We start from the raw sequence: 25,191 nt of genomic DNA, 5'->3' as shown, positions 1-25,191 counted from the left end.
TCTTTGTTCCTCCCGTTTGCTGTGTGACGCGGAGGGTCATGTGTTGTTTGTGCTCTCGCCCGTAGAGATGTGTTAAGGAGGAGAAGGGAACGGATTGCTAACCCGAGCTAGCCGGATCCCTCCCGATTATAGAAAACACGGCAGTGCGTGGCCATGCACACAAGGCAGGATTAAATCCGTGAGAAAAAAGCACGCGTTGGAATACAAAAAAGGGACGAGAGGACTACTTTTCTGGCGGAATAACAAAGCCGGTGTGGATTTTGCATTAAAAAAATCTGAGCCAACTGGCCTAGCCGGACTCTGGGAGCTCGTCTCCCAAAAACAACAAGAATGGGGTCTAGCTCCACTCCGAATAGCTAGTAACGAGTGACCTTTGATTGCAGAATGGCACATTTCACGAATTACCAGGAGGGTAAAGCAGTGATGTTGATGGTGGAGGCGCACGGTACAAATGGAGACGGATCGGTCGGGGAACCCCCTTCCCAGTTAATTAATATCGGAGGTGGTGCTGGTGGTGGTTCTCGCTTGCATCAACATCTACCGCCCTCCAACCACCACCATCACTACCAGCTGGCCCCGCAGCAGCAGCATCTTTCCGGGGAAAACATTGCAGAGTCTCCAGGCTGCAGGAAAGCCTCTTCTTCTTCTTCCACCGCGGAGGAATCTGCCGCTTCGCCCGCCGCTAGCGGCAGCCATGTCTACGCGGCGGTGAGCGTCACTAACACCTCGGATGTTGTGGATGATATTCGCAAATGTGGCTATTTAAGGAAGCAGAAACATGGACATAAGAGGTTTTTTGTGCTCAGGGCTGCCAGTCACCTCGGTCCGAGCCGCTTGGAGTATTATGACAGCGAGAAGAAATTCAGGAGCAGCCTGCGCTCTGCTGCCGCCGCTGCTGCCGCGTCTGCTGCAAGCGGTGGAGTGGTGGCCGCTTCTCCCCCGAAAAGGGTTATTTACCTCTACCAGTGCTTCACGGTGAACAAAAGGGCGGATTCCAAAAACAAACACCTCATTGCGCTTTACACTAAGGATGAATATTTTGCCATTGTGGCGGAAAACGAGCTGGAGCAGGAGGACTGGTACGTGGCTGTCAGTGAGTTGATGTGTGAGGGCAAAAAAGGGCATGTGGATTCAGATGATTTAGATGATGGATATGGTACTGTCACCCCTGGTACTGTGTTTAAAGAGGTGTGGCAGGTGAATGTGAAACCTAAAGGACTGGGTCAAACTAAAAACCTCACAGGTGTGTACCGGCTATGCCTCTCAACGAAAACGGTTCACCTGGTAAAGTTGAACTCTGAAACCCCCTGTGTTAACCTCCAGTTGATGAATATCAGACGCTGTGGACATTCAGAAAGTTTCTTTTTCATTGAGGTGGGTCGCTCCTCCTCTATCGGGCCCGGGGAAATATGGATGCAGGTGGACGATTCCGTCGTGGCCCAAAACATGCACGAAACCATCTTGGAGACAATGAAAGCCCTGAAAGCTTTTGCAGAGTTTCGGCCCAGGAGTAAGAGCCAATCATCCGGCTCCAACCCGATGCCCTTCATCACGACGCGGCGCCATCTTGGAAACCTGCCTCCGAGCCAGACGGGACTCCAGCGGCGGTCGAGAACAGAGTCGGTCGTCGGCACGCCGCCGTCGAGTAAAAGCTCCGGGGCGAGTGGTTATCGCTTCCGAACATCCAGTGAGGGCGAGGGGACGATGAACCGGCCGTTTCGCTCCGCCACAGGAAGTCTGGTTCACCTCAACTCGGCACGGGCCCATCATTGTCGCCAGGAAGGCGCCGGCAGCAGTGGTGTCGCTACAGGAAATGCTGGTACGAGCACAGGAAGTGGACGCTACGTCAGAGCCATCCAGGGGACGTCGGCCGCTTACCATGCCCGCTCCGCCTCACTCCCAGTCTCCCACTTCCCCTCCACCACCAGCCCAGTTAGCGTATCCTCCAGTAGCGGCCATGGCTCCGTCTCCGACACGCTAACCCGCCCATCGAGCGCCTCGATATGCGGCTCTCCATCCGACGGAGGCTTCAACTCATCGGATGAATACGGATCCAGTCCCGGCGACTTTAGGTACTTCCGGGTGCGGAGCAACACGCCAGACTCCCTCGGAAACACGCCGCCAATCAGAGAAGAGAACTGTCTAAACGACTACATGGCCATGGGCTGGAACCGGGAAGTGTTCGGCACCGGCTCTGGAAACAACAGCGGAGGAGACACGCCACGCGACGAAAGCACGTCGACGACGGAAGAGGACCGCTTTTCTTCGTCGTCGCTGAGGAGGAGGACGCACTCGTTCTCCAGAGCGGCGGCGGCGGCGGCTGCTGCCGGCGGTAGCGGAGCGACTGGCGGTTCTGGAGTAGCCGTTTACCAGAAAATGACCCAGACCAACTTCTCATTGGAAGAAGGGTCGGATATCGTGTTACCGTTTGGCAGCGGGTTGCTTCGTGGCGGGCCTTCGTCCTCTTCGTCATCGCTACGATCCGACTACAGCTCCTGCTCCGAGCACAGCCAGCCGAGCCGACCCTCCACTCTCTCCCGTACTGAAACCAGCTCTGACCGCCCTCCTCCATCTTCCTCTTCTTCTGCTAAAGAAGACAGCGGCTACATGCCGATGATGTGTGGCGTGGCTTCCTCGTCGCAGGACACTCCCCCCGACTACATGCCTATGCAACCCGGCTCTTACCCCCACCCCGTCTCTAATTCCCCGCAGTTTCACAGTCCAACTTTAGGGCACCGTTCAGCCCACCAGCTCCAGTCCCAAGACTCCCACGGCTACATGATGATGCTCCCAGGGGGCGGAGGCTCTCCTTCCCCAGGACATCCGGCCTCCCCCAGCCCTCACAGTAGTTCCAGCATGCCCGATGGGGGTGACAACATAGCAGAGAGACCAGAAAATGGAGAATATATGGACATGTCGTACTGCAGCGGCGGGTCACGAAAGCCCCCGAATGAAGGGAACGGTGGGTATTATACACCTGGGACACCTGAGGGCACCCCAAAGTCTTACAGCCCTTATTTCTCCCTCCCCCGCTCCTACAAAGCCCCCACCAGAGAGAGGGATGAGAAGGAATATGGGGAGTATGTCCCCATGAGTTCTCCTGCCAAGCCAGTTTTTTCATCCATTGCCACAGCTTCCATGTCGACACCAGAGAAAAGGGGCGGGGGAGGCAGTAGCGGCAATTTAACCCCTTCACACCCACCCCCGCCTTACGGTGCTCATCACACGACCGCAGCGATGGCCGACAGACGCGCCGAGAGGCCGAACCGCCTTCCTTTGGGCCGAAGAAGTTTCCACGGTCCACCGCGGGTTAGTGAGCCCCCCACGGCGTCTTCAGGCACCTCGACACCTGTCGTCAGCTCCTCCGAAAGACCCTCAAGTCCCGGAGAGTATATTAACATCGAGTTTGGCGATCATTATCCTCACCAACAACAGCCCCCCGATTATCCCCACACTGTCCAAGACGAAGCGCCTCCTTCGAGTGACCGCCGCTCCTCCCCTCACCAGGATTATATGAGTGTGGAGGTGGGGGCAGATCAGCAGGACGCCTCTGGGTGTAAAAAACAATCACCCAGACCCAGTCTAGTCGCCCCCTGGAACCCACCGAGCTACATCCGGCCCCTGGCTACCCACCCTGGGGCCTCTCCTGGAGCCGGGGACCACTGGCGGTCAATGAACGACGACTACACGGACATGACGTTCAGCAGAGGTGAGAGGACTCGAACCAGTCCGACAGCCATGCTGCAGCATCTCTGTGTGATAGAGGGATGTTACGGCCACCCACCCCCCGCCTCTACCTCACCCCCTCTCCTTCCTCTCACCCCTTCGAGCCCAGGAAGGGCGCAGACACAACAGCCGGAGCCCAAGGTGGTTCGAGCCGACCCGCAAGGCCGACGGAGACACAGTTCAGAGACTTTCTCCTCCACGTCTTCCTCGATTTCAACTCCGTCTGGACTTGTCCCCTCGGCAAACCCCCCAACACTGGCCAACCCCACAGCCCCTTACCTGGCGGAGGGTCAGGCTTCCAGGTGGACCAGCTCGGCGTCTTTCGACAGCATGTGGGTGTCCATGGAGGGTCTCGGCAGGGAGTCGCCGGTTCACCATGCTCCTGTGAGATCCATGGAAATGGGTGCAGCAGCATCATCATCCTCTGGAGGCGGCAGGATGTGCAGGGACATGTCCGTGGGATACCAGAACGGCCTGAACTACATCGCCTTGGAGCTGCGGGAGGACGGGAGTAGCGCGGGAGTAACGTCTGGAGCCGGGAGCAGCAACGGGGGTTTGGCGTCGACGCCGGGGACGGTGCCGACGCCGGAGAACGGAGCCTACGCCAGCATAGACTTCACCAAATCAGACGGCGTCACGGCGACAACGAAGGGCGAGTATACAGGTGTGTGTGTGGGTCTAAAGATGCTTAGTCATATTTTTATATTTATGTTGCATCTTTCATGCGAGATGCAGCCCTTTGCAGAGCGAGAGAAGATGCATAAAAACAATAACGAGTGCACATAACGAGTAAGAAACATATTTTGAAACTAGTTACGAAAACAGAACAGAAAAATCGCAAAACCACTAAAATGACCTCGAATTAAAACCCAAATTAAATAGTTAATTTACATTCCTGTTCTAAAATCCAAAAGCTTATTCTCTCCTTTCATATCTAGGAAATACAATCGTTGCTTTACTACAGTCTACACACACATTTGACAGTGTGTGTGTGTGTGAGAAAATGAGTGAACGAGGATATTTTCTCCCCTCCCTGAAACCTAAAATAACCCGAAGTGCCGCGTGCTATTATTAGTCGCATTTTATCTCGCGAATCTATTTTGGATGGAGTCTCTGTGATCTTGACGAGGCTGCGTTGGAGCGCTTTGAGCAGCCAGAAGTTCCTCTTTGAAGGCGTCAATCCAGGGAGCTGGAAGTCTCGCCTCTAACAGGAAGTGGCAGTGATATGTGGTTCACGTCGAGTAGACAATTAGCTCGAGGTTCATCGGAGGTCAAGTGAGGACTGAATTCCCCCCAAAAAAGGGCCCGACTTCCTGTCTTTGTCGCGTTCTCCGCCTGTCTGAGCACGTGCCGCTGTGTTCTTTGCGTCAGCATGTTTGCAGAGTGTACTTAATGTGTGTGTGTGTGTGTGTTCACAGCCTTTTGTCCGCTGCTAAGGCTGTCACTTGAGACATGTTAAAATATATATTTATCTCTACAGAGCAGGATGAGTGCGGTCGCGGTTAGCATATTGGCAAACACATAACGCAGTGCTGTGATTGGATGAATCTGGATAGTGTTTACTTTTTGCGGTGTTGAGGAAACTCGTGTAGAAAAACTTAAAATATTACATTCCAAACAAAGAAAAGCAGAGAATCCTCACAAGAGGCACCATGGTTACTTTCCGTACGTTTTGATTGGTTGTCACAGTTGATACCCTGAACTTTAATTCAACTGAAAAACCAATAAAAAAAGTGTGTGTGTGTGTGTGTGTGTGTGTGTGTGTGTGTGTGTGTGTGTGTGTGTGTGTGTGTGTGTGTGTGTGTGTGTGTGTGTGTGTGTGTGTGTGTGTGTGTGTGTGTGTGTGTGTGTGTGTGTGTGTGTGTGTGTGTTGTGTGTGTGTGTGTGTGTGTGTGTGTGTGTGTGTGTGTGTGTGTGTGTGTGTGTGTGTGTGTGTGTGTGCAAGAAGATGTTTTGACTCAGTTTTCAGTCCTTCGTTCCCCTTTTTCATCGCCTCCTTTCCCATATCGTGTCCTCTCTTTCATCCTCCCTGCTTTCCCCCTCCCATCCTCCCCGACTCTCGCTTCGTGTGTGTGTGTGCATGAGTCAGGATTCTCTGCAAACGCTGGCTGACTCATTTGTTTATCGTGGTGCGATGAAAGCGTGTGTGTGTGTGTTGAAAGCGTGTGTGTGTCGTGTAAATCAGTGCTGAATGTGTGGAGATCAACTGGCGCTCGAGCACAAGTGTGTGTGTGTGTGTGTGGTCTAGCATTACTATACTTGTGGGGACCTAAATCTGTTTACACAGTCACGTGTGGGGACTCGCCTCCCAGATTGGAGGTCCCCATAAGGATCATTAATTTTAGGGTGAAGACTTGGTGTGTGTGTGTGTGTGTGTGTGTGTGTGTGTGTGTGTGTGTGTGTGTGTGTGTGTGTGTGTGTGTGTGTGTGTGTGTGTGTGTGTGTGTGTGTGTGTGTGTGTGTGTGTGTGTGTGTGTGTGTGTGTGTGTATACGCGCTGAGTCATGGCAGGCAGCCTTTGATGTGGCGCTGTAATTTTCGGCGGCGGCGTGTCAAGGCACACAGTCGGGAGGAAACGCATCATCATCGCTCAGGAATGCACTTCCCGTCAGCTGCGATGCGTGCACACCTGGATCCTTGACCCGGGGAGAGAAAGGGAGGTTTCTGCCCAGCTGTCAGGGAAATGTAGCCGTAAATATTAGATGCAACGTTAAATCAGCCGGGCTTTACGGGCGATGCCGGGCGGAGAACGAGAACGGAGGGAATATTGTGACTTTGAGGAAGAAATAGCACTTTTGCGTTGAGTTGCGCTCCATTTGGAAAATATTTAGTTTAATAATGCAAATCAGTTTTGCAGGGATTGATAATCTTTTTTGCTTTTTGATTACACATTGAAGACACACAGAAAATACATTTGAGAGGTTGGATCGAACACTTCAAAGTGTCCTCTACTATCTCTTGTCCTTGCATCCTTAAATTGAGATCCTTTCCAAACAGTCGGTAGAATACATCGTGTTGGTCTTGATGTCTCTGCAGCTCGACGATAGTTAATTACAAATAGTATTTTTTAACATATTAACAAGTCTTCCTGCGATTTGGATATATTATATATTTTGATGCATTTTCTAACCCTAACAACAACAAGGTTTATGGTTCTTTTTTTAACCTTGTTGTCATAACGACAAGTAGTATTGCAACCAATCATACTTTCAATAACTTAATTAATCTGACTTTTGCTGACTTTTTAGAGCCAAGAAAAACATGCAAAGAGAAAACAAGACTGTATTGTTGTGTTTTACGTTTACTCACTGATGGTTTTCCGCTAGGGCTGTCCCGAATACCATTTTTCGGGCTCCGGATATTCGGTAGTAATCGGCAGCGAACCGCTTCAACGCGTGCATTTCGGTTTATTCACGGCATTCATTTTGTTATTCTACAGTATTGTTGTTTTATTGTTATTTGTTAAGGTAACTCAATTTGTGTTCTTTGAAATTGAAAAGGACATTGTGCTTTCGTTGTATTCTTTCACACACACGTACGGGTATTGGGCCGAGCGCGACACCGTACTTCCGGTATCTGCCGTTTCACGCGAGGTGCAAGCAGCCGTACACCGTCTAGGTGTTGCTAAGCTTGCTGTACTGAATATCATAGTCTATTGCCTTAATCAATATCTAGTCAACTCTAAAAGACCACATATATGCAATGGCATGATAATATTATTGTGACAAGTGGGGTGTTCACCGGGTGTTTCCAGAAGATAGACGTAGATGCAGCCAAAATCGACGAAGGCCACTTTCGAGGGTCGTTTTTCCATACGTCTGCAGGCAGTCTGTAAGGGCGATCCGACAACCCACACAGCTCTAGTTCACGCTGGTAACGACCGAGAGCACACCCTCAAGTCCAGAGATGTAATCCGAAGACATGCAGCGATTTATTCGGTCGTTAATTCAGAAAAAAAACCTAGTGTGCTACTGGCTACGTTAGCTAGCTGTTTATATTTGCACCTCCAGGAAAATGGCGTATTTATATATATGGCGTGTGTTGCATTGTGGGTAGCTCGTGACGTCACTGTGTGTGAAAGAATATGTCTTAAGTGTAATTTGGCTTGGCTTCCTATTTTGTAGGCTTTTATTTTGAAGGAGAGTTAGCGCTGTTTGACAGGAAGTTGTTGTTGCTATGGAAACAACGTGACCGGGCGGCTCTATCTTCGTAAAACACTTGAGTAAATGTAATAACTTCCCACCTCTGGAGAAGATGGTACAAGCAATACTATATTCTGTCAAAAAGACAATCGTCAAAACTCGTATAGAAGAATACTCAGATTGTAATATATCTCACCCGTACATTAAACGGTTAAAAACGGCCTCCACGGCGTCTTTTGATCTCGGTCTCTTTTAGTTTTTCAGGCCCTTTTTAACAAAACACTTTACTAACATAAAGTACTGGAGTAAATGCACTCGGTCACCCCCCACCTCTGGAGGAGACGGTGCACGGCTGCCCTTTCCTCTCGTTCCCACCTCCTCTGCCAAACCCTTCTATATTTACACGTCTATTTCCAGACTGACACCAGTTTATGGGCCGGTCCGAGGCACGCCGGTAACGCGACCCCCCTTTCTGCTCGGAGGGCTCTCTCAAATAGCCTCGTATATTCACCCGCATACGTTAGAGTTATTAACCGTCATGCATCACAAGGCCATTTACTTTCTGGCGGTGTCAAAAGTACTCGGATCTGGTGGTGAAAAAGTAGAAATACGAGAGTGTAGGAATACTGTGTGACAAGTACTGCATTCATGAGGTGGCTCGAGGTTTATATTTCAGTTGCATTGTGTAAGCAATTATCTTTTGCTCATGTGATGGTAAGCCAGGACTGCATGCTTTTGAAAAATGTACGTATTTTTCGACTATTATTACATGTTTTTGAAAGAGTATCTGTCCCAAACAAAGCTAGGATGTCTCACAATATTGAATATATAATGATATATTCACATATGTTGCTTAAACATCGTGCCCACTGCAATTTGGATCGTCCATATTCCAGTCTTTCCACTATTTTTCATTCTCAAGGTTTCTGTTGCTATAGCGATGCACCTGTGTAATCAATGATTACATGTTGCTAATGTGGTAGTAAGATAGGATTGCTTATTTTTCCAAATAAAAGGGATTTATCGATTATTTAATTAATGATATTTTCACATATTTAGCCTTAAGTATCGTGCCGCACTGCAATTTGATATTTCACGCGTCCATATTTCAGTCTTTTCACTATTTCTGCCTCCATACGAAACGTTTCGCCTATTAATTGGACCTAAGGTTAATGGAAGGCGTCATATTGAACTCAAGACGTTGAAATAGTGAGGAATTGATACAGTTATTGACATAAAGCCTAAATGCAGCTCCAGGCGACTCGATGCTAGCGAACAGCTGTTATTCTCCTGCTCAGAAGCTCATAGAAGCTTCTGTTCGTTCATGTTTTACAAACTACTTCTGGAAGTCCTGCGAACGGGAGAAAGCGAACTGAGTTCCACGTGCAGCGGGCTCTCTCTCTCTCTCCGTCTCTCGAGAGGAGAATAGCTAGCTAAAAGATGGATGATCTAGGAGATATCGTAGCCGATCCCTCCTCTCTCCTGTCTCTCTCTCCCTCTCTCTCCCCCTCTCTCTCCCCCTCTGTCTCTCTCTCCCTCTCTCTCTCTCTCTCTCTCTCTCTCTCTCCTCTCTCTCTCTCTCTCTCTCTCTCTCTCTCTCTCTCTCTCTCTCTCTCTCTCTCTCTCTCTCTCTCTCTCTCTCTCTCTCTCTCTCTCTCTGACATACGGTAATAATAAAGCAGGGTTTTACTAGAGCGCCCCGAGACTCACTGGAATGTGACGTTAGATGTTTTACAAGAGAAAGTCTGTGTGTAAAAACACGACGGCGTTCGTTCGACTCATTTATCCTGGTTTTATCTTAGACGTGTTTACCTTTTTCACAACTTATATGACGAGAAAACATCGTGTGTGTGTGTGTGTGTGTGTGTGTGTGTGTGTGTGTGTGTGTGTGTGTGTGTGGTTTTTGATTAAAGTCCAGGACGAGACTGCAGAAAACCCAGATACCTCAAACTGCTCTGTTTCTGTCTCCACGTCTTTCTCAGTTAATATCAATGGGGCTTTTTGTGGCGTGGGACACATGTTAGCGTTGCCAAAGAAAATACATACGAGTAAAGATAACTTAAAACAGCCTTTTGAAAAATGTATTTGTATAAGAAAAGATGTCTTAACAGAGAAATGTAAACGATGCAGATATATAACGTAGACACCTGATTTTTCTTGGTTTTTTTCAGTTTATTTCGGCTCTTCCTCTACCTCAGGTCTTTTAGGGTTGCCAGGTTTGTGTGCGTCCTTTAGTTGTGGTCGCCTTACGTAGGCTATCATTCGGTTGATGTTTGGGCCACTGAAACATTTTATTTCTCAATCTGTGACGCATGTTTGAATGTCCCTTTTTCCCCTTAGTAAATAATGTATTTTGTTGTTTGTTCCTTACGTCAAAGTCTTGGTATTTTACCTTTAGTTTGGCGATGCTCTTCCTCTACCTCAGGTCTTTTAGGGTTGCCAGGTTTGCCTGCGTCCCAAATACCTCATTCACACCGACGGTGTTTCGGGGCCGGTTCGGAGCCGGAGCTTGAAAAGCATCGGGTTTTCCTGTTCACACCGCAGCGGAGCCGCCTCTTAGCTCCGGAATCCGGTTAGTTTCAAGCACCAAAAAATTGTCCGGCTGCAGCGAAAGCACCGTATACGTCACGCTTACGTCGAGGCGGGGGCGGGATCAACTCCTGAACAACAACAACAACAACAAGCCGGCGTTTTATCCAGTTTGTACACAACGATGGAGAAACGTAACAAGCAGCAGTGGTCCACTGAGGAGACCAGCTACCTGCTGGGAATCTGGTCTTCTGAAGAGGCACAGAGGAAGCTGGAGCATAATCGGCCATTGTTGTTGTTGTTGTTGTTGTTGTTGTGAGCTGTGAGGGGTTTCCGCGCGGTTTGGCTTCATGAAGCAGGCACGCAAACGGTTACGTCATGACGCAAACGATGACGCAATGACTCGGCACCAGTCGGACTCTGGGCGGTGTGAAAAGAACCGGAGCTAAACCGAAGAACCGGTTCTGAACCCGAAAAGCTCGAGCGCGGAGCTTGAACCGGAGTTGCGTTGGTGTGAATGAGGTCTTAGTTGTGGTCACCTCACTTTGGATATCATCCCAAGTAATTTTGTTGTTTTCTCCTTACGTCAAAGTCTTGGTATTTGAGTTTCAGTTTGGCGATGCTCTTCCTCCTCAGGTCTTTTAGGGTTGCCAGGTTTGTCTGCGTCCCTTAGTTGTGGTCACCTTACTTTAAGTGAGTGTCGTTCCTCCTCTCCGTGTGCTCCTGTCTTTTTTCTCTCCACCTTTCTCTCTCATCCCCCCGGACAAACACTCGCAGCAGCATTCCAGCTGTCAAAGCGTCTGTATTGTGGCGTGCCGCTCACATTGTTGTTTCGCACAAAGCCTCGCTCTCAGTGGAATAACCCAGCTGGACTCCGGCCACGAAACACACAGGGTCACACGAGGCCGAAGCGGACGTGATAGTAGGCCGGAAACGGACTTATTGTGTCTCCTGGCAGCCGCGGAGATCCAAAGTTCACCGGCCACGCTCACTTATTTACCGGGCAAACAGGTTTTTTTAATCAGCGAGTGGAGCGAGCCAGAGCCGCCGGGTCTCACATGTGTGGGGCGTCTTTTTGAAAAGCTTTCAGACCCAATGTGACTGATTACAGGACCAGAAGTTTGTTTCCATGATATTGTTGAACTTATTTACAAGTCTGGTTGTTGGTAATTTCTTCTACTATTTCAACAATGGGATCGTTTATACGTCTAAACAACTAAATTAGTAGAAGCAGGATAGATAGTCAGTTAGTCATACATAGCAGGATAAAGAAAAAAAAGATAATTCTGTAATTAAATACTCGCACAGATAAACAAAATGATATATACATACACATATACATACATACACCCATTTCCAGGGTGAAAAGTAAAACAAATATAAAATCCATGTTCAGATAACAAGACAGTTTCATTTCTCATCCTATCTTTATGATAATAGTCATTATAATTTGTATAGTATTTAATTGTATTTCAAGTGAAAAACGTGCATCTTGTTATAGTTTTGTCAATTAACAGTGGGCCCTAGAAAGTGTGTGTGTGTACTAGCATTACTATACTTGTGGGGACCTACATCTGTTTATACAGTCAAGTGTGGGGACTCGCCTCCCTTATGGGGACAAATTGGAGGATCATTAATTGTAGGGTGAAGACTTGGTTAGGGTAAGTCTCCAGGAAGTGTGTGTGTGTGTGTGTGTGTGTGTGTGTGTGTGTGTGTGTGTGTGTGTGTGTGTGTGTGTGTGTGTGTGTGTGTGTGTGTGTGTGTGTGTGTGTGTGTGTGTGTGTGTGTGTGTGTGTGTGTGTGTGTGTGTGTGTGTGTGTGTGTGTGTGTGTGTGTGTGTGTGTGTGTGTGTGTGTGTGTGTGTGTGTGTGTGTGTGTGTGTGTGTCTTTTTTTTAAGTAGCTGTTAGATTTGAATCCTCATTATTTTTGACCTTTGGTTAATTAGTGTGTGTTGGAGAAAACCCCAAGCTGGAGGGGAACGTTATGTTTTTTCGCCTCTGTCATTGACATGCGCAAAAACGCACTCACACCTAATAGTCCGCTTCTCTGGTGCGCACCAGACCACAGTTTGTTACATGGTTTCATTTTCCAGAAGGTTTGCGTTCACACGGGCAAAACAGACTATAAACTTTAAACACAAGTCATGTGCTCGGAAATGCTGTTCACCCATTGGTCAGACATTCAGGGGGTACAAACGCAAATCCTGACCATTTCTACCGGCGCTTTGGAGCATCGGCAGGTTATCTTCATGCTGCTGACATCCGCGTTCTTGTGACTCGTGAATACTTCCCGTGTTTTGGTGCGGACTGCGTTCACCCCAGCGATGAACCGCTCATTCACTAGCAAGCCAGAGTCCGGTTGTTGAGTTCACTTCGGAGGTCTCGCACCGACCCAAACGAACCAAGCGGCTAAACGGGTTCGATTCCACCGGACTAAACGAGGCAGGTGTGAACGCGACCTAAACGCTTTCTGACCTTCTCTTTCCTTTTCTCTTACAGACTGAGCGTCGGGATAACGGTTCCCCACCTTCCTCCTCCTCCTCTTCCTCATCTCTCTGGTCGGGGCTCTCGACCTTTGACCTCTTCACCCAGACGGAGAAGCCGCTCTGGATACATCAAAAACAGATGACTAAAATGCTTGCAGTTTTTATAAGTGTATTTCATAATTATTTTAGTGTTTTTTATGCATATCTTGTCCTGATTTTTTTTTTTTTATACTTTCCCCCCTCTCACCATCAAGGCTGCGAGTGTACGCTGCTTTTTCAACAGACTTTGGTGTGTGTGGGGGGGGGGGTTAAAAGAGCCTCACTATCAGGCTCTCCATACGGTATTAAAAAAGGGACGCTGGAAGCAACGGCATTAATGGTACGGACTTTTATGTTGCGTTGACTTTAAAATATAATTTTAATTCTATTTTTTACCCCCCATGCATTATCCTTCCTCGATATGGTACCGTACAGTTATAGAGTAGATTTATTATAATAGATTACCCAAATAAATGGTACAAGCTCACAGGTACTGCGATTGTTCCCAAATACCTTCTTTACCACAGTGTACTGAAACAACCTTAAAACCATAACCCTCCTCATGTTCCGTAGCACATATTATATATTTATTTCTTGCGATAGGTACAAATATTCCTGTACATTTCTTCGTTTGCTTTCACGACAGCGATGGTACTCGGCAATGCTGGAAAGTGTTATTGTTTTTTATTCATTACTGATGTGTTTAAAGGGGTCGTTTTGGCAAAAGCTATGAGGCTAGTTAGCTTAGCATAAAGACTGGAAGCGGAGGGAAACAGTTAGCCGAGTCTGAATTTCAAATTAGACATTACAGTATCTTTTAAAGCTTATAGTTTGACATTTTATAACTTGTATTGTTTAATCTGTACATAAAACCCAGGTGTAAAGTTAATAATTCGTGTTTTATGGGCTGTTATTATGGAGGACAATTTCCTGAAGTCTTGTTGTCCATCCCTCTCGTAAATCCATTTCGTGAAATGCCGAAATGTCTTAAGTACCCTTTGGCTTCTGTGCAGGTTAAACCAAAAAGATATCACGTCATTATTGAGATCTCGAGTAACTGACGGGTGGATTTTGTTGACCTTAAACAGAGCTAGGCTAGCTGTTTCCCTCCGTCTCAAGTCTTGATGCTAAGCTAAGCTAGCATCATCGAAAACCTGACGAGCAGAAAACTATTCCTTTAAAAAAAGATGTCATGAGGAATTAGCTTGTAGCGGTTTTGGAAACTCGACTTTGACTTGTCCGAAACTAAAGCAGGCGTTTTCGTTTTTTTCTAAAGTTTGACCTCATATGGTCCGTAGCACAGTTCAGGTTAGCGAGGGACACACACACACACACACACACACACACACACACACACACACACACACACACACACACACACCAGTACCAGTGTAAAAGGTTAAAGCACAAAGTACAGATGCTGACACTGGGATGCAAACATAACGCCTATGCACACATACACACGTAAAATATCTGCAAGTGAAGTGTGTACCTTACAGCTGTGGCATTTATAGACACACACACACACACACACACACACACACGTCATAAAGACACATGTCACGGTCATGTGGCGTCTCCCGTGTCTGCTCTATTTAGCCCCCATTTTGGCTCTTTGTCAATGCTCTCTTGACGCACGCACACACACTTGGTGACGCAAAGGGGCTTCCAGTAACCTGAGCTTTAGCCCCAGGTGCAGCGCGCTGGTCATACTCGCCCCGTTACAAACCCACACACACACCCGTATATGCACACGCACACACATTCGGACAGGCGGTGGACACACACATCAATCAGTCCTCTTCACACACACACACTTTAACAGACCGACACGCCCATATTTAGCATTTTTACTCCTCTTCTATTTCCAGACAGCCCGCAGAATTGCATTTTTTTCCTCTAATGCTACAAATGCCCTGATTCCCCTTCTTTTTAATCCTCCCACTCGTTGTTTTGTTTTTAATTCATTTAGACTGAACAGGCCTGTCGCTCTCGCTGCTCTTTTGTGTGCGACGCGTCACCGTGGCGCCGCACAGCAGGAAATCTGAGCGACTGAGCCGAGTGTCTTTAAATAATCCTCATTTGAAGACGGTTTTGTGTCGAGGTTTAAGCGCAAAGACGTCGGTACAGAAACCCCACTCCCCCCCCCCCCTCCCGTATCCTCCACATTTCAAACGGTCTGATTTCAAACCCACCAAAAGCTGTTTTTAAAGCCTGTGACGTGTCTTATGTGTCCGCGACGAACAATTCGACATGCTTTTCATTTGCCCCCCTTGTCGGACGATCAAATCATATTACGGCTGCTGCCCAAGAACATTTTGTTATGTTTTGAAAACATGTTTGGTGTACTTACTATGCTACAGCGAAGTGTTGCTTTTTCAGTTTTATTTTATGGTAAAGCAAGATTTCTGGGGGGGTTTTGGAAGAAGCCTCTGTAACTTATTTGAAGCATTATTCAAAAAATGGCTAAATGTTGTGTCTGATTGCCTTCATGTTGGATTCGACCCCCTTTTTTCAACCATGAATTTACACAGAATCTGTGTTTATTTTGGCAACGACTCAACCTCAAACCTGTCCTCGATTGTACCCATTCTGATGTTGAAAGTCAGCTGTTGTGAATTTTTCTTGTTGGGGGGGTGGAGAAATGAGAAGACCTACGTAATATATCATTATATATATATATAATCCTCGCAGAGAAGACTTAGGGTTGCTGCATCATTATGCAATTTCCTTTTTCCTCTAATATTTTGGTTTCTTTTGTATTCTAGTTTACAGAGGGGAATAATCATCTTATTTTTGGTTGTTTTTGTCGTATTGGGGCGACCTTGCTTCTTCTCTGAAAAACAAAGCAAGGCTAGTATTTTTCTTTTTTAAGAGTACATAGGCATTTTGCAGTTATTTGTATAAAGAAATGGGCAACGACCTCTGCCTAATGTTTATTTTTTTGTAACTATATTACAGTTTATTTGCTGCTGTGTAGTACAGTTAACGGTTGGAAATGCTGTCGATGAAGACGAAGATGATGGTCATCGCGGGTCCGTATGTTCCCCAGAATTCCTCTGAGGATTCGGGAGGGGGGGGGGGGGGGGATTGGGAAGCAGATCTCGTGTGTTCTTAGTTTCCGAGTTGAATGATGTTGTTTATTAGCTTTACAGGAAAGAGAAAGAGTTAAAAAAAATACTGTGGAGGTGTGTATTTTTCGTATGTGCATTATTTTTCAGCGACGTACGTCCCATATACCATAAAAGAAGAAAAAAAAGAGTTAAATGTGTTGGAAATGGAAAATCCTCCTTCTGTAAATAAGGAAAACTCAAGTTGTCGCTTTTTTCATGTTCTGATGGGCGCCTCGGCGGGTGCCCCCCCTATCGTTTTGTTTTTGTGTTCCTTCCTTCTCTCTTTTCTTTCTCGCTTTTCCTCGTGGAGGGAAAGGGGGGCGGGAGCAGGCGATTCGAGCATCGGCATAGTGTTTATATTTATCAAAACTTTTTTGCTTTCGATAGAGCTATTGCAATAAAAATGTGTTCATGTAACTGCTGTGGTCTCACCGTCTTCTTCACTGTGTGAGCGTCGTCCATCTCCTTCACAGTGCATACACCACCAGTGGAAAGTACAGAAGTAAAAGTACACATTGCAGCAGTGATATTAAACCAAAAGCGTCATATATATATAATAGTTACGGTACATCTTACTGCATAATAACTTTGTTTTTTTTGTTTTTACTTAAGGTTACAATGCAGGATTTTTAAGTATTTTCACTGTTGTATTCGTACTTCTATTTAAGTTAATACTTCTTCCACCACATTTGATATTACTTCGCACGTCTGTTTTCTCTTAACTTGAATAGCACTTCCAATCCAAGTCAGTGGTGGAAAGTACATTGAATCAACTTAAATGCATACACATTGTCAAGTGTACGCATTGCAGCAGTGACATTAAACCAGAAGCATCATATAAAAGTTAAGGTACATTTGTTTTTCATATTTCCAGCACATGTTCTTGATAATACCTCGTGTTTTTACTTAACTATGGTTTACAATGCGGGATTTTAAAGTATTTTCACTGTTGTATTAGTACTTCTATTTAAGTTAATACTTCTTCCACCACATTTGATACACTTGTTTTTTCTCTTAACTCGAAAAGCACTTCCAATCAAAGTCATTGAACGTAGATATGTTCGGTGTACATGGACACCGCGACTGTTTGAGATGTTTCACACACTTTGAAGCAGAAAACGACCTCAGAAACAGGAGTAGAACAGAAAGTCTAGTATTCAACGTGACGTTAATGTACTATAGCGAAGTAGTATAATGATATATAAGAAGTTGAAGAGGGATGTTCTCCTCTTGTGCCAGTCTAAAATGTGAATTTGCTCATAAAATAAATATATAATTGGACATTTGCAATTTCCTCAATGTCTGACACCTTTTTTTTTAGAGACAATCCTTTTCTTCTCCCTCCGCCAAAAAATGAGAAAACATTTTGACTTTTGCGCCAAGATATGTGAAGCTTGGCCTGACTGTGAACATATACCGTGTTTATTACAATAAAAAGGTTTTATTCTTTGTACTCTGGTTGTTTTTCTAGGAAATCTCAAAGTCTTGACACATTGTTTAAATCTGCACATGATAACAAAATTGACAATTTGTTGAAGTTGATAATACGTCCATGTTTGTTTTCCGATTGCTTCCAGTCTGTCTGCCAAGCAACACTTATAATATATTATGAATACTGCTTATAGCATGAGAAATAACACTAGAAAGAAAGCTAGCCTTGTTTAATTTCCGCTTTCTTTTGTTAGAGTAATAAATAGGGATGGGTACCGAGCCCCGGTATTAAACGGGCCCCGCGGGGCTGAATTATTAAAGACCGTGGTACCGTTAAGCTCCGACGTTAGCGGTACTGGAGACATGTACAAAATATATGTCATATGTATTATTGCAGTTTTAGTTTCGCCAACTCCGTTTCTAATATGCAAAAAGACTGCAAAATGCGATATTTTTTGTATTTTCGATCTCCCCTGTCTGTGTGCGAGGGGGCGGGGCAGTTTACACACACGCGGCTGCTACATGCAGCAACACACACGCGCGCACACACACACACACGGAGGAGATGGCGGAGAGAACTCGCTGCGAGGTGTTGTTAAACTGTACCGTCTCGATGTGGACAATCCTCGTTACCAAAAGTGCTATAAGAGTTTAGCATGTAAGCCGTGAGGGCGGTAACACGAGCAATGTGTCTAAACATTTAGCAGAAGTGCTCCACATCCAGACGGAGGAATGCACCGGGTCCGACTGTCTTTCTAGTAGCTCTGTAGCTTATTTTGTTATAGTAATAAATAGTGCAACATTTACATCAGGCTTCGGGAAGTTAATGGAAAATAAAGAGCTATTTGAGACTTGTTATCCCCGTGTTCTTATCTATATTGTTTGCAGTCGTTGTTTGATTTCATTCAGTGCTCTTATAAATGGCGGCACTGTCTTATCTAATTTGTTTGACTTCCCCGTGAGCTCACTTAATTAAACCTTCTCATAAAGTCCCTTTGCTTCCGGAATGAAGCAGCAACACATGACTACAGCATGTTGTTTCTGACTGAATTGATAACCGTGTGTCGTACTGCCTCTCCTGACCCTTTGGCCGCTGAAAGCCCGCTTCAAAGATGGCTGTCGACGTGAAAAAACACTCTTACTTCCTCGTCCCTGCAGCTCTCTCGGCAGGTTAGTGGTTTGTTCGCCGTGTTTATCCAGCTTCAGGCGACCGGCCGGCATCTCAAAGTCCAACCGTCAAAACAAATTCAAAGTTCACTTTGTGTATGAGAGGTCAGCTGGGAGGATCTACAACTCGGATGCTCTGGTCCGAATCCATGGATTAACAGCTTTTCACATTTCATTGTCTTTTCAATTTGTTCATAACATTATTTCTGTTAAATTTAAAACGGTTAAACTAAATTGTATATCAAGTTCCTAACTACAGTTTCCCCAAATGCAATGCAAAACATTGTACACACAGTTCATATTCCTCTCAAGTTACACTATACAAGTAATACTTTCAATTTATTTTAGAGACTACAGACTTAAAATACCCAATCACATTCTAAATAATCTTAAAATTGTTGCATTTTTATATTATGTGGTTGCAAAACTGACTGATGGGGTTTCTGCCAGCTAAAAACTTGCAACACTTCCTTTTAAAAATCTACTTTATTGCATGAAAACTAAAACATGTCATGCCCAAATTAGCCCTTTGTCAAGTACAGAGGAAATGGACTTTAAACGTGAAACATGGACACGTCCCAAACTAAAGTGTATTTGGATTTAAACACCTTGGTTGCAAGCAAGTCTTAGAAAGTGGATTGTGAGTCAAAGTAAAAACATTTCTTTACACTTCCTCTACATCCCATGAAAGGGAAAGCAAACTGTCCATCAATCATCTGAGAAAACATATTTGATGTTTCTTTGGAGCATCTATTCGTGATAAATGTCTTACAATAACAGGAAGAGTTCACCGCTCCATAGAAGACATGTGGGTTGTGAGGATTCACCATTAAACACTTCCAGGTTCTGTACAACAGTTTGAAGAGCGGCTGTGTTTTGTTGTTTAAAGACGTGCTGCCAAAAGCAGGGTGAATTACACTTTGGCAAAATGTCAAATTGTGCTGGGAATTCCCTCATTTCTGGAAACTCAACGAGGAGCTGAGGTTCAGACACGATAATGACCGGAGAAGTGATCAGGAACCGGGTCATTGGATCATCTAATAGGATTATCTTTGAGTCCCGTTTTAGGCTTTTTGGTCTTGTTGACAGAGGTGGGAAGAAGTGGAGTACAAATACTTCGTTACTGTACTTAAGTACATTTTTCTGGTATCAGCACTTTACTCCACATATATTTCTGACGACTTTGACTTCTTACATTTTGAACACAAATACCTGTACTTTCTACTTCTTACATGTTGAACTCAAATACCTGTACTTTCTACTTCTTACATGTTGAACACAAATACCTGTACTTTCTACTTCTTACATGTTGAACCCAAATACCTGTACTTTCTACTTCTTACATGTTGAACACAAATACCTGTACTTTCTACTTCTCACATGTTGAACACAAATACCTGTACTTTCTACTTCTTACATGTTGAACCCAAATACCTGTACTGTTAGCCCGGAGTTCATATCTAATTAAATAATGAATTACAAATTACTGACATTATTTAAGTTTCATTGCATTACTCTCAAATGTAAGCTTATTCTACTTGCTGACTACCAAATGTAAGCATATAATACTTACATGTGTTAGTTAAGCAATGTGTCAATAATTTTAAGTTAAGTAACTTCACATTATGAAGTTTTAGTCATGTTCGCAATGCATTATGGGAAAGAGAAGGATCTGGATGTGCCGCAGCCACGTTTCCAGCTCGCAATTTCTCAGTCGGACGCAACCCCACTTTGAACGCCGGACTTGCCCCCTTTCACCGCGCTGTCTACGCTTCCAAAGGAAGGACGCTGCACGGCTGCCTTATCTACTGAATCTGGTGAGTGATTTAGCTAACAGGGCTTGGTTGAATTCTCGTACTTTTGGGTGTAACACAGCCACAGGAAGTATCAACTGGCGGGAACACGGTGTGGGCTTCTCTCGCATTGTTTAAGTACTTGTTAGAGGAAAATAAAATGTTAACAGACTTTGACAGTTACAGGTAAATTCGAATAATGCTGCCGTTTATTTTCTGAATTAAAGTTCCATTCGTTGGTGCGCCGTGGAACGGACTTTTTATTTTGGCGGAATTATTAAGATCATTTTTAAGTCAATTAAATCATTTTAAAATCGATATTATGAATCATTTGTTTGTTTTTTAGTATGTAGCCGTGTAATAAGCGGTATAATGTGCTGCTAGGTGGTCATTAGGGGGTGGGGGGAGAATCCCCGCAGTGTGATCATGTAGCCCGCGGAGGGATCTAGATCTTAATAGCGACCACATTAAGTTTTCATTTGATTTACATCACTTAACTGCAGCACTTCTACGCTACTGCAGTCAGGCAATGTGTGTTTCCCTCGTTTTTGTTAACTTTTACTGAGCGATAGTAGGCTACGAGGTGCAGATAGTTTTAAACAGACAGTGCTGTACTTTTTTCACTTGTTCGTGTTCACTGAAAGACGTAGATTTATTTTTCACCCAGTTGCTGTTTTTGTCACCTTTCTTTTAGTCGTGTGAATCGGACACCACCCCACATTGAACGCCGCTAGAACCCTGCCACCACAGGCTGTCTCAGGCTTCCATCATAGGGAGAGGAGGGTGGCGCTTGGACGGCTGCTTTGTGCTACTACATCAGGTGAGACGCCATTTAGCTAACATTAGCACCACATTACGTTATCAGATGTTGTTGATTAACGTCCCTTAAAGGTGGGGTATGTAATTTATTTCAGAAACACTTATTGTTATATTCCATGGAATGCTCTTAACATCCCGATAGCAATGCATATATGAAATGCTTTGACAATAAATACATACAAAATGTAAATATATGCCTATTTTCGGACACTTTTTGTCACTTTTCCCCCTATTTTCCCCGGTTTTATTAATTTGTCTTTTTTTGGCTATTTCACCCGGTTCCTTCTAACGGGGACATAGCCCGGTCTCGGGTGTCCCCCCACGGCCTGTGTCCAGCCGTTCCCCCCCCTCCCCCACTCATCCATATATTAACCGATTTTGACAATTCTTGTTGCATTTTTGTCCTCTCGGTTCCAGGCTGAAACCTCCCCAGGTTTGTTTGTCCTTTTGTGTTCTAAATGTAATGTTCATAAAATGTAGTTATATCCTCATACCTACTTACTTACTGATTTTATTAAGATATTACTGTGAGAAGTGCACAGAGGCATCTTGAAAAATCAGATGGTGAAGCACGCAAAAGCTGTCTAAATAAAAAATGCACTCATTTGTTTCACCAAGGATGATTTTATTTGACAGTTTTACATGGTTTGTTCTCTTTTGTGTTTCAGGTTTATTGCGAGTTCAACAGAGTGGTGGGGAAAGATCTCAAGGACAACTTCTTGGATGCACTTGACCGTTTCTCTCCGAGCCTGATGGACCTCTTTAGGAAGAAGAAGGGTGTCACTGGCCAAAGGTGGGTTTACTTAACATCTGTCTACCCAATCTCTTTCCTCTCTCCTTGTTCCTCTTCTGTCCCTTTGACTTCCTTCTCTTATTTTCTCTCATTTGCTGCTCTTGTCCTGTCAATTTAATTGCATCTCTTCATGTGTCATTGTTTCCTCTTTTCCCTTGTTCATTTTGCTTTGCTCTCTTGTTTTGTTTCCTATTCTATTCTTTGGTCAAGAAGAAGTTATGTTCTCTCCCTTTTCTATTCTCTCCCACCATGTCATCTCCTTTTGTCCTCTCCTTTACTTTCAACTATATTTGAAATAAAGTCATTGTGTAGAGTTTGTAGAATGTATTTGATGAATGTATGACCATTCTTTGTTATCTCCACTATATTCCAGACCACTGAGCCAACAGACATCAGATGCCTTTGAGTTCGGGGACTGCCAATCATCTTGGGGGATGAGATGAGCCTTCTGCCTTCTTCAAGACCTGCACCGTAAGTAACTTTAACCCTTGTGTTATGTTCACATTTTGAACCCTTTGGTAATGTTCGGGTCAAACTGACCCGGGACATTATTCAGGGTTTAAATAAAATACGGAACTAAATGTAATTTACACAATTCCTTATATATATATATTGTCTAACTAATTCACCAACAATATAAATGAAATATGATTCGGTTTTTTAAATACTCTTTGCTATATAACATTTAACAATGTAAGTGTCCATACAAATGTAATTTATGTAAGAAAAAATACACTCTAAGAAAAATTAGGTTTACATGTTCATGCTTTTCTAGGAAAAATGCAAATGAAACATTTTTTCATTAATGTTATTTTTTGTAATCTTTGTCTTATGATAATCAAAGCCTTCGAGGAAATATAGCAATTGAAACACAAGAATCACACATCCAAATGGATTTGGCTTCGAAATATATATAGATGATGAAACATCCATATAAATGACGGAACAGATATAAACACAAAGCAAATCCAAACAATTAACAGTCACTGTTCATAAAATACAGTAAATCCAAAAAATACATATATTTTGGCCATTTTGCTGGTAGATCATTTTAGTTCTGCACTATACACTGTAATGTGAGGTTATGTGTCTGTTAGTCCTTCCTCCGGCGTGCAGGTACGAGGGGACAGTTAGAGAACATGTTTATAATGTTCTGGAATAGTTTTGTGCACACACTACAAAGGGTAAAGATCAAGGGAGTGTCTGTGTGTGTCCTTCATAATAAATAAGCCTAACACCTAATGTGTTGTAGGTGAATAATGAAGATTGTCTGCATCAAATGTTCACAAATTCATGGCAGCCAAGCTACATACAAAACCATATTTGGTGCACAATTTGTAACTAGTACTTGAAATGTACAGATCCACGTAAGGCCAATTTAAGGCCCAGATTGTCCTTTTATTTATTACTTTTGGTTTTTATGTTGTATGATGCTTTTCATTATAAACAGTGGAAGCTACTTTTTGGTGGACGATGTAGAATTATATGTCAATCTCTTTATTTCTCTGTTAGGATGCGGCTGATAAGGAGGTGTACAGGGAAACTCCACTGGGAATCCTCTGTGTCGGAGAACATCCGCAGCTCAACCCATCCAGTGTGGCAATCGTCTTGGAGGGGAATGTGGTCAGTGTTGGGAAAGTTCACTTTCTACATGAACTAGTTCAGTTCACAGTTCACACATTTTAAAATGAACTAGTTCAGTTCATAGTTCATAATTCAAAATGTTGAACTAAAGTTCATGGTTTCAAAAATGAACTAATTTATAGTTTATAGTTCTTTTTTCAATACGTTGCTGCGAGCTATTATTTGTCTCCTGTACGATGTTAATGGGCCATTTCAATGTTTACAATATCCTCAGAGGGCCATACAAGTTATTGACCTCTGCTTAAAAAAACTAAAATCACAGCCCATTCATTTCATTCTGTGCAAAGAAAAAGCAACCTCTTAATCCAGATATCTCACCATGACTCGCGTATGCATGCACGTGCAGGGTGTGGCGTGACCACCAACACAGAAAGATATGGACACAAGATGTGTGCAAATGTATTTAGTTTCCTATCCATGTGAACATGATTTAAGTGGGGGGGGGGAACCTAACCTCCTCTAGGGGGGTCCGGGGGGCATGCTCCCCTGGGAAGACTTGTTGTACTTTGAGAGCAACATTAGGAGATCTATGGACACATCTCTCAACACCCAAACACAACTGTAAGCAGATTTTCTTTTAATTTATGGATATTTGACAAATCACTACCCTTTCAAACTGTATTCTTCTTTATTAATAACTGTCATACCTGTTTACTTTATTCTCTTATTTTTTTGATAACTATAATGATCATATAAAGATGTGCCTTTACCTCACTGGTTGTAGACAAAGCTTCTTATATTCGTTAGCATAGCTAGCTAACCAGATGCTAATAATAACAACAAAGTTATTGACTGTCTGATCAGTATGACAGATGAGCAGATCGCCACTGGGCTTTCAACTAAAGACACAGACACGCAGAAACTGCGGCATGTGTATGGACTTATCGGTACTGCAATTTCTGAAGTGCTGGAGTGGCGTTCTGGTGCTCTCCGTCAGAACTGCACCCCTGTCAGTCGAGACATATACCACGTGATGACACGTTAGGCTCGTGTTGTGTTCAAGGACCCTGACCTTGGCCAGGAAAAACAGGCACTCGCTTGTTTAATTTGTTTGCGGTCTAGATTTCTTTCATTTTTTTATTTTTTGCGTGTGTTTATAAATTACCTCGAGGGCCGTACCAAATTGTCTCGCGGGCCGTATACGGACGGAGGCCGGAGGTTCCCCACCCCTGCCATAGAGTCTCACTCTGAGCGAGTGCTGCTGCAGCTGCTCTCGGCTTCGTCCATACTAATTCATTCATTCATTCAATGCTCGCCGGTTCTGCGGTTCCACATTGTTTGTTGTGAGGAGTCTGATATATTTAGTATATTTATATTTTAGTGCGACAGCCAGGGGTGACAGGCGCGTACGCGTCACAGGCAGCTTGCTGTTGCCAGATTGGGTGGTTTTCCGCATTATTTTGAAGCCTGTTTACGGTGTGTTTTAACTGGGTTTTCGGCTGAAAGGCATATGAAATCTGGCACACTTTTGAACGCCGTTATAATACAGTGCTGAGAATGAACGCACTTT

At 44.5% G+C, this 25,191-nt stretch overlaps 1 protein-coding gene and 1 long non-coding RNA gene across 3 annotated transcripts; both read left to right on the top strand.

Moving 5' to 3' along the window:
* Positions 1-51: 51 nt before the first annotated feature.
* On the top strand, positions 52-17,449 carry LOC117463556 (insulin receptor substrate 2-B). The gene is made up of 2 exons (XM_034105868.1): positions 52-4,390; positions 12,896-17,449. Exons 1-2 carry the CDS (start codon positions 385-387, stop codon positions 12,898-12,900), a joined length of 4,011 nt encoding a protein of 1,336 aa, XP_033961759.1. The 5' UTR covers positions 52-384; the 3' UTR covers positions 12,901-17,449.
* Positions 17,450-20,185: 2,736 nt separating this feature from the next.
* LOC117464017 (uncharacterized) lies at positions 20,186-23,792 on the top strand. 2 transcript variants are annotated; one of them, XR_004553995.2, is made up of 5 exons: positions 20,186-20,449; positions 21,120-21,245; positions 21,913-22,037; positions 22,411-22,508; positions 23,550-23,792. It is a non-coding gene; the product is annotated as an uncharacterized lncRNA (long non-coding RNA). The 2 variants fall into 2 exon arrangements; XR_011644945.1 differs by lacking the exon at positions 20,186-20,449 and having other exon boundaries at positions 20,852-21,245.
* The last annotated feature ends 1,399 nt before the right edge of the window (positions 23,793-25,191 follow it).

This window comes from Pseudochaenichthys georgianus, chromosome 18, assembly GCF_902827115.2.
Source record: "Pseudochaenichthys georgianus chromosome 18, fPseGeo1.2, whole genome shotgun sequence".
In the NCBI taxonomy this organism is placed as follows: domain Eukaryota; kingdom Metazoa; phylum Chordata; class Actinopteri; order Perciformes; family Channichthyidae; genus Pseudochaenichthys; species Pseudochaenichthys georgianus.
This window is presented reverse-complemented; position numbering and strand designations above follow the sequence as displayed.

What these genes read in the sequence shown, in the direction of transcription:
- LOC117463556 (XM_034105868.1), top strand. Translation starts at nt 385, where the DNA reads ATGGCACATTTCACGAATTACCAGGAGGGTAAAGCAGTGATGTTGATG.